Source organism: Camelina sativa, chromosome 10 (assembly GCF_000633955.1).
Source record: "Camelina sativa cultivar DH55 chromosome 10, Cs, whole genome shotgun sequence".
Taxonomy (NCBI): domain Eukaryota; kingdom Viridiplantae; phylum Streptophyta; class Magnoliopsida; order Brassicales; family Brassicaceae; genus Camelina; species Camelina sativa.
This window is the reverse complement of record NC_025694.1, coordinates 24,800,847-24,815,097: the sequence shown is the minus strand read 5'-3', so window position 1 is coordinate 24,815,097 and position 14,251 is coordinate 24,800,847. Positions and strand designations below refer to the sequence as shown.

The window sequence follows — 14,251 nt, the reverse complement described above, 5'->3', positions numbered from 1 at the left end:
AAAAACATTTTTGTTCCAGGAGCTTCGGATCGATCGATCCTCCTTACAGATCGATCGATCCCGATGGTTTTCTGCGGGTATCTCCAAGTTCAAAAATGTTGCAGATCGGTCGATACCACCCTGAGACTGATCCGTCCCCACCCTTCCCAACACCACTCCAACACCTGATGCGAGATCACCGGTTTTTTGTTTCTTGTCCTTACTTTTTCTTTTTCATTTTTCTTATTTTCTTTGTCGGAGATACCTTTTTCTTGATTTACTTTCACACCGTGACGGTGTGAAGTAAGTCCGGGGGAGGGATGTTTCCAAGTTACTAACTTTGTTTTCTTTGGTTGTTTCTCTTTTGGTCTTGTTTCATTTGAGTGATTTTATCGAGTCTTCATAAAAAAAAAAAAAAAATCGGGAAACTATGATCATTTCTAGGAATCTTTTGCTTTGAGCTAACACTCTTATGATTACTTTTGTACCTCTGATTTGGAATTAAGCTTGGAATGAAAATGAGCAGTCTCAACACGCCCCAAAAGACACTCGCCAAGGAGGATACTAAGTTGAACCATAAGTTGTCTCTAGCTTTGACAAGACCTAACCGGATTTAACTTCTTACCTTGGGGCTTGGTATACATCAGACAAGACTCCTCCCTTCAAGCCTCACAAGACATGCATCTCCTCGCAAAGTATGCTTCCCCTCTCTCTTCCCTTCAGTACTCAGTAAAAAAAAAAGGAATAAAAGGATATAGGTAATACAAGAAGTGAGCCAAGGGGTGTGCGTAAACCCGTGCATCCTTCGGAATTCATGGAAACCTGTCCAAAAGAAAAAGGCAAAGGATTGATAAAAAAAAATACAATGATACCCTAGAAAATTAGGGAGAAATCAATCCTTTGGAAGTGAGAAAAGAGAGAGGAAAGGGAGCATATGAAGGAAGTCTTGGGCAATAAAAGGTTGAAGGAGTCAATGAAGTTCAATGATCGATACTCCCATGGTAAGACCGCACCTTTTTAACTAATCTGACGTAGAGAGACAACGATGGGGAGACTAAAGGTTCTCTAAGGCTGTGGAGTTCAGAGTAGGGAGTGTTGGTCCTAATCATGGGCAGAGTACAAAAAGTAGTTCTTGATTTGATGTGATGAAGAGTGTAAAGAAGAGGTTCCCAAGAATTTGTGTGTTTCCACTTTCAAACCTTTTCTCTGTTCCTGAGTTTTTATCTGTTCTTGCTTGAGGACAAGCAAAGATTCAAGTCCGGGGGAATTGATGTGTCTGCACTTTATAGGATTTTAACCATAGTTTTTACACTTATTTTGAGTCTTTTGTTAGGTCCAAGTGTGCTTTTAGAGTCTTTTTAGCCTTTTGTGAGTCTGTACAGGTTCTAGGCTACTTTGGAAGGAAACTGAGTGTTTTGGGGATGAAAACAAGCATCTGAAGCCAATTTGGTGAAGACTGATCGGACTAGCAAGCAGATGGAGCAAACACAGAAAAAGCATCCAGGATCGGCTGATCCACATTCGGGATCTACCAGTCCTGTACCCGACTCAAGTTTTCCTTTTTCGTTTTAAACCGACTTTTAGGGTTTTATTTTATTATTTAAGCATGAGGCTTGACCTCTAGAAAGACAAGTTTTATTCTACGCAGCCTTTGAGCACTTGTAAGCTTGGGAGAAGATCTCTTATCCTTTCTAACCCTTTGGAGAAGGATTTTGAACCCTTTTATTTCTCTTTGCAATTCAAACATGTTTTCTTCATATTTGATTTGTGATTGCTATTGTTCGATGATTAAGTAGTTTCTCTGTTGGGTTTCGGGTTTCAGAAAGGGGTTTTATGATTTGCTAACTTAGGTTGTTAGATTTGGGATTGATCTATTGTGTTCTTCACCTATTGTTGATCTTATTGCTTAAACTAGATTAGCTACCTAGTTTATGATCATAGGTTTAATTCATCTAGGCATCAAAAGTGTTGTTGAATTGCTTGAATGAACATAGGTGAGCAAGGTGATCCTTAGCCAACGAAGGTTGAAGTTAAGGCACCTTGTGAACATAATCAAACTAGAACTTATTGCTTGCTAGGATTGTTTAGATTCAAACGACGGTTTAGAGTTTATTCATTCCCTGCATAGATAACTAATGCTGCGACAGTAGGTTAGTTTTACATTCAAGATTTGAGTTCAAGAACGATACCTAATGCTATCCCAACCCATCATCTAATTTCGTGATCATAACCCCTAACTGATTCCCTGCGCCCAATGCTTTCTCTTGATTTTACAAACTCTTATTTATTTTCTGTTTTGTTCGGTTACTTGAATTACAATCTTTCTCATTGCCTTAGCTTAACTTGATCTATATAATTTCATAGTGCATCGCTTGGTCTCTGTGGATTCGACCCTAAAGTGCTACGACGACACCACTAGATCGTGGTTGAGTGTGCTTTGGGTTTTAAATTGACCTCTTGATCAATTTGGCGCTGTTGCCGAGGACCAAAACGTTGCCTTTGAAATTTTAGATTCACGTTTAGTCTAAGGTTTATTTTACTTTTTTTACTGACTTGTTCTTGCGTTCTTCCTCTTTCGTTTCAAGTGCATGCAAACAAGAAGCCACAAGCCTACTGATTTGTGTAACCTGCGAAACAAGGAGTTAGCACAGCTTGAACGCGAAAACCGCAAAGCAAGAGCCCAGATCAACGTTATGGCCGACGGAGAAGAATGAGAGGTTCGTCCACCCAATCCTCAAGTTGTTATCGTTCAACAGCAGCATAGGCAGAACCAGCATGTGCGAAACGAAGCTGAACCAAATCCGCCAGCAAGGCGAGCCACCTTGAGGGACGAAGATGCTCACAACAGGCTATTTGGGAATCGATCTGCGATTCAACCACCATGCTCCTGCGAGACAAGCTTATGAGATCAAGCATAGCCTGATCAATTTGGTCTAGAATCGTGTGTTTAATGGATTAGCATCAGAGAGCCCTCTGGACCATATTGAAGCTTTTGAGAGATTGGCTAGTACGACGAGGTCTAATGGAGTTCCATATGATTACCTCATGCTGACTTTGTTCCAATTCTCTTTAGGAGATAAGGCTTTGAGATGGCTAAATCTCTTGGACCGAGGATCACTTACCACTTGGGAGCAGTATAGAGCAGCCTTCCTGAATCACTTCTACACTAAGTCACGATCGCTATGTTAAGGAGCAAGATCACTACCTTCTCACAAGGTGGTACAGAGTCTTTTTGTGAAGCGTGGGAGAGATTCAAGGAGTATATGAGGGACTGTCCTCATCATGGCTTTTCACAAGAGAATCTTATGAACATCTTCTATGGAGGAATTGACCAGAAGTACCAGATGACACTCGATACTCCCAGCAGAGGAGATTTTTCTACTAACACTACCGCTGAAGCAAACCTTTTGATCGAAAACCTTGCAGCGAGTAACAGCAATCATAGTCAAGAGTATGATCTTTCTGTCCGTGTTGTTAGATCCGTGAATACAAATGTTATTAAGAGTCTCACTGCCAAGGTAGTCCCCTTGGTTCGACATTGACCCTACCCCTCTCATAATCCCCGTTCTGCTGCTTCTCTTCTTCTTCCATCGCTTACTCTGTTTTGTCACCTTCAAAACAGAGTACCACCATCTCTTCTAGCTTCCGCCCCCTTATCAGTTGGTATCAGATTCTCGTCGTTCCTGGCGTTGAATTATTATCCCAATCATGCCTCCCAAACCAGAACCACTAACCATCAATTTGGTTGAGTTTCATGATGCTCTCTTGGCATCGCAAACAGGTTTCCAAACGATGATGCAAAACTCTTTGGCCGAGTTGAATCAAACTAGCATTCAACACCTTGGAAACAGAGGACCCCCTGCGGCAGCTGTTGTCGCTGAACAACCCCAAGGACAACATCAGCTCGACGTTTTTCATAACGGACCACCACGACTTGAGCTGGGAAATGTTCGTCAACATGAATGGCCTCAAGACACACGTTGGGGATCAAGCTTCCGTGTTGACATCCCAGAATTTCATGGTGGAGTGCGTGGTGATTCTTTGTTAGATTGGATCGTTTCTGTCGAAGAAATACTTGACTTTAAAGGAGTCCCGGAAGAGCGCAAAGTTTCTCTCGTAGCAACAAAGTTTCGAGGTCATGGTGGAGTCAAACAAAGTCAACTCATGTTCGTACGAGAAGAGACCCGATCCACTCATGGGAGAAGCTTAAGAAGAAACTCAAAGACGCCTTCCTTCCGCATAACTATGACCGAACTATGTACAACAAATTGCAAAACTTATGACAAGGATCACGTTCTGTTGATGAATACGCTGAAGAGTTTTACTTACTCTTAACTCGTAACGAGGTCGCCGATAGTCAGATGCAGCTTGTTTCAAGTTTTATTGGAGGATTACGTTCTCAATTGCAAAACTCGCTCGCTCAGTTTGATCCAACCACTGTGGCCGAAGCTCACCGACGCGTAGCATCTTTTTAACAGCAGACAAGAAACGTTGCATGGAGTGGCTCTAACTCACGAGGGCGTGTGACTGAGCAACAAACATCCCCGATCAATAACGCTTCACGTGACGGGGGTGAACCTAGAAAGCCAGAGTTGCGTGGTCCAAACGAAGAACAAGCCTTGCGACGTTTGGTGAGGAACACATTGCGTTGCTTCTCATGTGGAGAACCAAGTCATTGACAAACGGCCTGTCCGAATCAAACTCGGCAAGGTCTCCTAGCTTATGAACATCACACGACTCAGATGAAGACGCTATTGACCAACACAACGACCATGTCCATCTCACACAAGGGGATGTGGGGCGTTCCTTGGTATCTCATCATGTATGTTTGACCCCTCAACAACGTGAAGAGTATTGGCTACGGAAAAATATTTTCCGTTCTACCTGTACAATCCTTGGACGCATTTTCACCTTCGTAATTGATTCTGGTAGCTGCCGCAATGTCATTGCTGAAGTTGCGGTGCATAAGCTTGGACTGCCTTTGGAGGATCATCCCACTCCTTACTCGATGAAATGGTTCCAAGATGGTGTTGGTGTTTAAATCTCTCAGCGGTCGTTTGTTCCCTTCTCCATTGGTGAGTTTTACAAAGACCGTATGTATTTTGATGTCGCCTCCATGGACATTTGTCATCTTATTTTAGGCCGACCTTGGGAATATGATCGTAAGATTATTCATGATGGTGTGAAGAACACATACCAATTTATTTGGGAAACGCATAATATAGTCCTTTTGCCATCACAAGAGCCACATTTATCACCTCCAAGCGCCCTGCCTCCACTTCTCTGTGACCGGTTGCCTTCACCACTGCCGCAGGTTCCGGCTCCTATACGCAAGTCTGGTCATGCATTTCTTTGTTTTCACACAGATTTTCTGAAGGAACTTCGACTTGAAGGCTTTGCTTTGGCCTTGCTTGCCACACAATTTACTGTTCCTTGCTTATCCGCAGACGTCTCTTCATCGTTTGACATGATTCTTCGTGATTTCAGTGAGGTATTTCCTGACGACCTCCCCCTCGGCTTGCCTGCTCTCCGTGATATCCAACATCAAATCAACCTCGCTCCGGGTTCCGCACTCCCCAACAGGCCGCATTACAGAATGAGCCCTCAAGAACACGAAGTGCTTCGTCGCCAAGTTGAAGACCTACTCCGTAAAGGTCATATCCGTGAGAGTCTCAGTCTGTGTGCAGTTCCAGCATTACTAATACCCAAGAAAGATGGGTCATGGCGTATGTGTGTCGACAGTCATGCCATTAACAAAATTATGGTACGATATCATTTCCCTATTCCACGGTTAGATAACCTGCTCGACCAGATTGGTAAAGCCTCATTGTTTTCCAAAATTAATTTGAAAAGTGGTTATCACCAAATCTGCATCCGCCCTGGAGATGAGTGGAAAACAGCTTAAAAAACACGTGAAGGGTTATTCGAGTGGTTGGTTATGCCGTTTGGATTGTCCAATGCACCTATCACCTTCATGCGGGTGAATAGGCAAGTTCGTGGTGGTTTATTTTGATGACTCACCTGCGAGAGGTTCTTGCCGTCTTACGGCGAGAAAAGTTGTTTGCTGCACGGCAAAAGTGTGAGTTTGGGTCTACCACAGTTAATTTTTTGGGATATGTCATCTCAGACAAGGGCTTATCAGTTGACTTGGCCAAAGTAGAAGCCATTCGGTCATGGCCGTTGCCTCGGACGGTCACGGACATGCGCACTTTCCACGGTCTAGCTTCCTTCTACCGCCGGTTTGTTCCTCATTTTAGTTCCATTGTCGCTCCTATCAGTGACTGTATGAAGGAGGGCCGGTTTAATTGGACAAGTGAGGCTACATCTGCGTTTGAGTTGATCAAAATGAAGCTTACGACCGCACCAATCCTTGTACTACCTGATTTTGAGCTAACGTTTGAACTTCATTGTGACGCATCCAAGTTGGGCATTGGAGCTGTTCTCAGCCAACAAGGACTTCCTAAAACTTTCTTTAGTGAAAAACTCTCGGGTTCTCGAACACGGTACAGTACTTATGATGTTGAATTCTATGCGATTGTGCAAGCTATAAAACATTGGCGACATTATTTGGTGCACCGAGACTTTGTTCTTTTTACTGACCATGATGCATTGCGTCATCTCGATAGCCAAGCCAAATTATCTGTTCGTCATGCCTCTTGGATTGCATTCTTGCAGCAGTTTACTTTTTCGATACGGCATCAATCGGAAAAAACGAACCGTGTTGCTGATGCATTAAGCCTCCGTCACACGTTGCTAACATCCGTGCACACTTTGGTTCCTGGTTTTGCTGCCTTTGCGGATTTATATAAGACTGATCCTTTTTTTGCCTCTGTTTATGATGACGTGGAGAATGGGTTGACAGATGATTATTTTCTTCATGATGGCTTTCTTTTCAAGGGTCTCCGTATTTGTGTTCCCGAATGCAGTTTGCGACTTCAGATCATACGTGAGCTCCATTCTGAGGGTCATGTCGGATGGGACCAGACACTTCAGCTCATCTCTTTGTCTTATTTTTGGCCTTCTCTTTGTCGTGATGTAGAACGATATGTCGAGCGTTGTCGGATTTGTCAGCAGGCGAAGGGTGGAGCTTCGAACGTCGGGTTGTATCTCCCTTTACCCGTGCCTACAAACCCATGGACTGATGTTAGCATGGATTTTGTCTTGGGTTTGCCTCGTACTCAACGCGATAATGATTCTATCTTTTTGGTTGTTGATTGTTTTTCAAAAATGGCTCACTTTGTTCCATGCAAGAAGACGACAGATGCGCTTAATGTGGCGACCCTATTCTTTCGAGAGATTTATCTTCTTCATGGCTTGCCTCAATCCTTTGTGTCTGATCGTGACACGTGGTTCTTGAGCCGTTTTTGGTGTTCTTTGTGGAAGCACTTGTATACCAGTTTAGACATGAGTACGGCTTATCATCCACAGAAGGATGGTCAAACGGAAGTTACTAACCGTGCTCTTGGTAATCTCTTACGCTGTCTTGTGGGTGATAATATCAAGAGTTGGGATGCTAAGCTTTGTCAGGCCGAATACGCACATAATCATGCGTTCAACCGCAGTCTTGGATTTAGTCCATTTCGAGTAGTCTATGGTTTTGTTCCCCGTGGTCCTTTGGACCTTACCACGTTACCAGATCAGTCTCGTTTTCATGGTCAGGCCATCGACTTCATTGAAGATCTTCAAGACGTACACAAACAAGCAAAGTTGTGTCTAGAGGAATCATCGAGCAAGTATAAAGCTGCAGCTGACATTAAGCGTCGTGCTTTGGAGTTTGCCCCGGGAGATTTGGTGTGGGTTTATCTTACTATAGAGCGCTTACCTCTCAAGGAATACAACAAACTGTCATCGCGGAAGATAGGTCATGCCAAGGTTGTGGAACGTATAAATGCAAATGCTTACCGTGTTCTCCTTCCGTCGCATATGCGTACGTCCAATGTGTTCAACGTGAAGCATTTATCTCTGTATCGTGGGGAAAATGACCACCTGGATTCGAGGGCGAATCCTTCTGATAACTCTCTAATTTACATATTTTTAGCATCCTTTTTTGTCCATATTTTGCATTGTTTATACCATTACCTTAGCATTTTTAGGTCATTAACTGTAGAAATTCACTTTTAAGCCATTTAGGGTGTTGCATTCTTGCATTTCCATACTTTGGATGAAAACAGGTGCTTTAGAGCCTAAAATGGGGAGAAACAAGGATACATTTGAGCATGTACCCGAAGGAGCCATCGAGCTGGAAGAACAGTCTGAACCCCAACACGATCGAGGAGGATCCAAGAACAGGAAGAACAACCCGAAGATCTACCCGAGGAGTAACCCAACCTCATCCTCGTGCACCCCATCGAGTAGACCCTCGGACAGGACTGGGAAGCTAGGTCAAAGGGGTTTCCATTTATAAATCCCCCCTTTTCTTCCTCGCAAACTAGCACGCCGCAGACCCTCAAACCAGAGAGCGAGAGCTTCTGAGAGAGATCTAGAGCGACTCAAACTCTTTTCCACTTTTGTTAGGATTTATTTTATATCTTTTTGCTATTTCTTTAGATTTCTACTTTGTACTCTTTATTCTCTACTCTATCTTTCAATACAATGCAATTTTCGTTTATCTTTGTTTCTATGTCTTTTGCAATGATTTCCGAGTAGTGTAGTAAAGTTTCTAGGGATGGGATAGATGATTTTGTGTTCTTGATCGCTTAGGATTTCTTAGTTTGATTGTATATGTTTTATAGATTCTCTTCTAGGTCGGTGTTCTTAATGCTATCAACAAATAGAGAGGGTGAGATTAGATCTAAGGTGTTTTACCACTAAGAGGTGTAGATGAAATGCTTGAATCAATCAATGCTAGAGATTTACTCACTTAGCCTAAGAGATTAGATGAGTAAGGGGTTTATTGACAATAATGAATCGGTTTTTATTTCCTGCTTGGTCATGTTTCTCCAACGAGAATTGGGTAGGGGGTGATCAAGGTTGATTGTTTCTATCACGAGAATGTTTTAACAAGGTTTTAGAGATTCATTGTCTAGGAAATATTTGATTGAGGCATGTAAGACATATGTATTGGTCAGGAACACTTAGGAGTCGATTACCCCATCTTTAAAAGCTTTTGTATTTTAATTGTTTGCATTTTTATTCATCACTCGATCCCTTACCCGAACAGGTAAACGATCACCTGCTTCGAGTAACACCTCGAGTTGTTCATACCTTCTTTGTTAACTCGATCACCCCACCCGACCCTGTACTCGAATGCTTGCATCGAGTGATTAGGTCGTGTGGTTCCTTGTTTATATTCTTTTCTTTTATTATTTTAGGATTGTTAGACAAAACCCCATTATTGCTTGGCTTGACTTGCTTGTTTTTGATTGCATCCTATCTGCTAGCATAACAACCATTTGGATTGATAACCCTTTGTACTACAACTGCATAGGGAATTGATACCCTAGGTGAAAATCATGTTATCACCTTCTCCACCTGGAAGGACCTGATGCAGCGCCTCTCTCTTCTTTGATGGGCCTCGTCGTCAACTTGCGTACCCATCAAGTCACGTCGGTTTAGTTTATTTTGTTTTGGGCTTTCTTGCATTGTCGGTTTATCTTAAACGATTAGCTGCTAGGTTTAGGGTTTTATTTGAGTTTTTCCTGAGACTCTATAAATAGAGATCGTAGCAGCATTGCATATTCATTCATATTTTGCATCAATAAAAACCAAAAAAAGAGGTAGTCTTAACTACCCAAAAGAGCTTTGTTTTGTCAAAGCCTTGCAAGGAGGACTTGCAAGCTAGTCGATAGCAAACCCCTTGGTTCGACATCGACCCTACCCCTCTCATAATCCCCGTTCTGCTGCTTCTCTTCTTCTTCCATCGCTTACTCTGTTTTGTCACCTTCAAAACAGAGCACCACCATCTCTTCTAGCTTCCGCCCCCTTATCAGTATTGAGCCATAAATCAAGGAATTAGATTCAAAATTTCAAGACTTACGAGAAAGGGATCTCAAAAATTAAGATTAATGACATTGAGAAAAAAATTCACCTCTTGAATAGCTTTGATACTTCCATCTAACGATACCGAGATTGTTTTACATTCGGAAACACAACTCCAATCTGAGTCCCAGCAAACTCAACAAAAGCTTGAATCTGCGATCACCGACCCGATTTCAAATATGACGAAGGATAACCAGCCTATACGGTGTCGTTTTCTATGTTCAATAGGAGGCTCGAGCCATCTGAGAGTACAAAATCTGAAGCGGACACAAAGATCTCATATTGTGCAAATTTAAATAAGACACATCATGATATGAGATCGTTGTAACCGCTGTTGAGATCTGTTATCACAGTTAAAACGCAAAACGGCGAAGCAAGGCGAGGCGAGGAGAGTGCACGGTGAGCGAGGCAAGGCGAGGCGAGGCAAGGGGAGGCAAGGAGAACGTGCGGTGAGGCGAGGAGGACGCACGCAAGGCTAGTTTAACGTACGGTGAAGTGAAGAGATCGTGAAACGGTGGGTGAATAGATGAAGCAAAGATGGGTGTTTTGATGTGAGGATAATTTTGTCAAATTGTTTAAAAGAAAAATGTTAGAACTAGAAATTGTTGGGATTTGTGGTCTTTTTGACCCAAAAACTTAAAATCATGGTATCCATGACAATTGCTCTTTCTAAAATCTTGTAAAGTCCTCCAAATAATACATGTATTTTTATGACATTTTTCATGACTTTGTTTAGTAAAGAAAGTGTCTAAACTTATGAACCAATAACATAATAATTAAACTCATTAACAATCCTAGATTTTTTTGTTTTAATTGAATAACATAAAACTTTTAATGACTTTATAAAAGTCTGAATCTAATAACCCAAATTTGTTAAGATTTTAAATGACTCTTTACAAATCACAAACTTATTACATTAAACCTTAACAGAGTTTAACAAAATCTTGATCTAATAACAACAAATTCTACCTAAACATTTAAAATCTTTAAAACTCTATTCAAATCTCAAACCAATAATCCCCATTAGAGTAATTGATAATTACAGATATCACATTTTTTCTATTTCTTTTTAAGGAAACCTTATTAATATAAGAGATGCATCGGTTTAAAAGGAAACCAACATAACTTTTAGTAATAATATATAAATCACAAAATGGAGATATGTATATAGTAAACAATCTCCAATAGATAACCTCTATTAAGTTGCTTATAATTAATTATTCTTGACAAATTAAGGTATCCTTTTCACTATAAGTAGGGGATTAATCATCAAACATTTCATATTCGAAAAAAAAAACTTTTTTTATTTGATCTAATCAGAATAATTATTCCTCTACACAATGGCGATGATGAATAATTCTCCGACAACGATGATGAACGAAGACGTGATGCTAGAGATCATGTCTTATTGTCCTGCAACGGAGATGGCAAAGTTTCGTCTACTGAACAAAGAGTGCAACAAACGAAGTTACGAGTTGAGTTTTATCAATCGTAATCTCCATAGAACCAACTCTTTCTTCGGCTATATATTTCTTTACCGAGAGGTCCGGAACAAAAAGTTTGCGCCCTATTATTGGTATCACTCCAGTTTTGTCTCTGCTTTCGGTAGTAAAGAAAAAAACCGAATCAGTCTGGCATTGCTTCCTCGCTTTCTCAATAATGCAGATATCAAAGCATGTGATACACATCATGGCATTTTGCTCTGTATCAAAGATGATAATTTGTGGGGAAGAATACCAGGTTACATCGTTTGTAAACCGGCTACAAAACAGTACCGGTTAATACCAAACCCGGAGACTCGGTTTCACACTGTCGCAACCGGTTTAATGGTGGTATCCTCTAACCCGTTTCGGTGTAAGATCATTAGAGTGAGTAGGGATGGTGATTTTAAACTCTCTTGTGAAGTTTATGATTCCGATTCGGACGCATGGAACCGACTGAGTAACTTGAAATTTTCCGGGTTTTTTCTTCGAATGCAACCGGTATCGGCCTACGGTTGCTTGCATTGGTTGACGGAGAAGAACAACGTGATGCGGTTCTGCATGCGAACGGAAACTTGGTCTACCTTCCCAGTTCCGGACGAACTAGTAGACGATGACTGTCTCCTCTTGGTCAGCTACGAAGGGAAGCTAGGTGTGATCCATTCGAGATGGCGAGAAGGATCCAATATATGGGTTTTGGAGAAGAGTTTTGGAACATCGTGGGTAAGATTTAAAGATGTGAAAATCAAAGCGTTAGAGGATGATATCTCCAATGAAGAACCTATATGGCTCCCAAGTAATGACACCATATCAAGGGCGGCCAGTGGTAAGCTCGGTCTCTACAACATGAGTAACGACAACTATCGTTATTTGTATACGATACCAGATTTCTACTATTACCTCCCTTTCTACTCAAACTTCGAGAGAGTTTGTTTGCATAAAGATGACGTTGAATAAAAAAAGGAGTATAAGTATATTTGTAGATGATCGAGATTCGAGAATAAGGAATATATATGAAGAAAATTGGAAGATAACACTCTTGTAGAAGTATTTGTTTTTTGTTATTATATTGTTATTTAAATCTCTTTTTCCATATCCTCAACTCTCTAAAATATATCTTGGGTAAGTTAAATACATTTGTAAAACAACTACCATGGATGCGTGGCAATTTTAAGATTTTTTTTTGTTTTAAAAAAAAAAAATTCAAATACCTTAAATTCCAAGACAAATAATTTAGCACAAAGTGCAAGTATTTACCCAACGACATCATTCAGTTATGTGAACTCTATTCCTCTGATTTAAGTTCTTGAACCATTTAAAATTGGTGTTGTTGACAAAAACAGAACATTGAACAACCAATCAAAGATTTGGTTTTTTTAGTCTTAAATATTTCATAAATTGTTCTTATATACTTTTTTTAAGAACAATTTTGATACATCAAATAAATTTTATTTCTATGATAAAAAAAATTATAAACACACAATTGTTCAAGTTTTTCAAAAAGACATTCAACAAAAAAAACAGAACAGAGACACATTAATATTTAATAAAATCATTAAAATCTTACTGCTAACTTAATGTAAAAAGATTGACATGTCGTTAAGGGAGAAAAAAATGAAAAGGAAAAAATGAAATATACTATAAATTAAATGGAAAAGATGATTTAATGTTGTTGTTTTGCTTCTTTTTTTTTTCTTCTTTTTTATTTTGGAAAATCGCAAATAAGAAAAAGAAACATTGTACCCCCAAGTCTTCTCGTCCTCGACAAATTACTATTTCTTTACGGATTAGGGTACTCTTATTCTATTCTCTATATATAGATAAAGGATAGAGCCATCCAACTTTCAGATACGAAAACTTCTTTTTCTCTGATCAATCTAAAAACAATCCTCTCAAAGGTTTTTTCTCTGGCCACGCACGATATAACGTTGAACCAAGACGTGATTCAAGAGATCCTCTCTCATTGTTCAGCGATGGAGATTGCAAATTGTTCTAGTAATTAATCTTTTGCTAATAAGTCAGCAGTCAAATGGCTGAGTTGTACGATACGTCAGCCTATCACGGCTGAGTTGTATGATAAGTCAGCCTATCACGGCTGAGTTATAGTTTTTTTTACCATAACTCAGCCGTAACAACATCTCACAAGTCAGCCATTTTTCATAACTCAGGCGTGTCGTAGTGATAACTCAGCCAAAATTTTGACAACTCAACCATCGGGTGAAAACTCAGCCAGATTTTAATAAGTCAGCCGTAACGCTTGGCTGAGTTATAACTCAGTCGAACTCAACCGTCCACTCTTACTCAAATGTTTTTCCGATAACTCAGCCGCAACATACCTATAACTTAGCCGCAACATACCTTGTAACGCGTTACGGCTGAGTTATGGTTACACGTCAGCGATTTCTGACGTGGCGTCTGACGTGACAATGGCATTTTTGTAATTACGTTTTTTCCGGTAACATAAAACAGGGGCACGCTGGGTATTTTGAAAATACCTGAAATATTCTAGTAATAAAAAGGTTTTTTGTAGATTCTGGAAATATGACCTAAAATAAGTAACATTTGAGTAATTCACCCTTAAATATATTTGTAAGACAATTACCATGGATGCATGGCGATTTTAAGATTTTTTTTTCTTTCATTTCAAATACCTTAAAATCCAAGACAAATAATTTAGCACAAAGTGCAAGTATATACCTAATGAAATCATTTATGTGAACTCTAGCTATTCTTCCAGTTTAGGTTCTTGAACCATTTAATATTGGTGTTGTTGACAAAACCAGAACATTGAATAACCAATCAAAGATTTTTTT

The 14,251-nt window shown here is 40.3% G+C and overlaps 1 protein-coding gene across 1 annotated transcript; it reads left to right on the top strand.

The window, feature by feature from the left end:
- LOC104719837 (F-box protein At5g49610-like) lies at window positions 11,264–12,480 on the top strand. Its single transcript, XM_010437820.2, has one exon. The coding sequence runs from the start codon at window positions 11,298–11,300 to the stop codon at window positions 12,393–12,395; it is 1,098 nt and encodes a 365-aa protein (XP_010436122.1). The 5' UTR covers window positions 11,264–11,297; the 3' UTR covers window positions 12,396–12,480.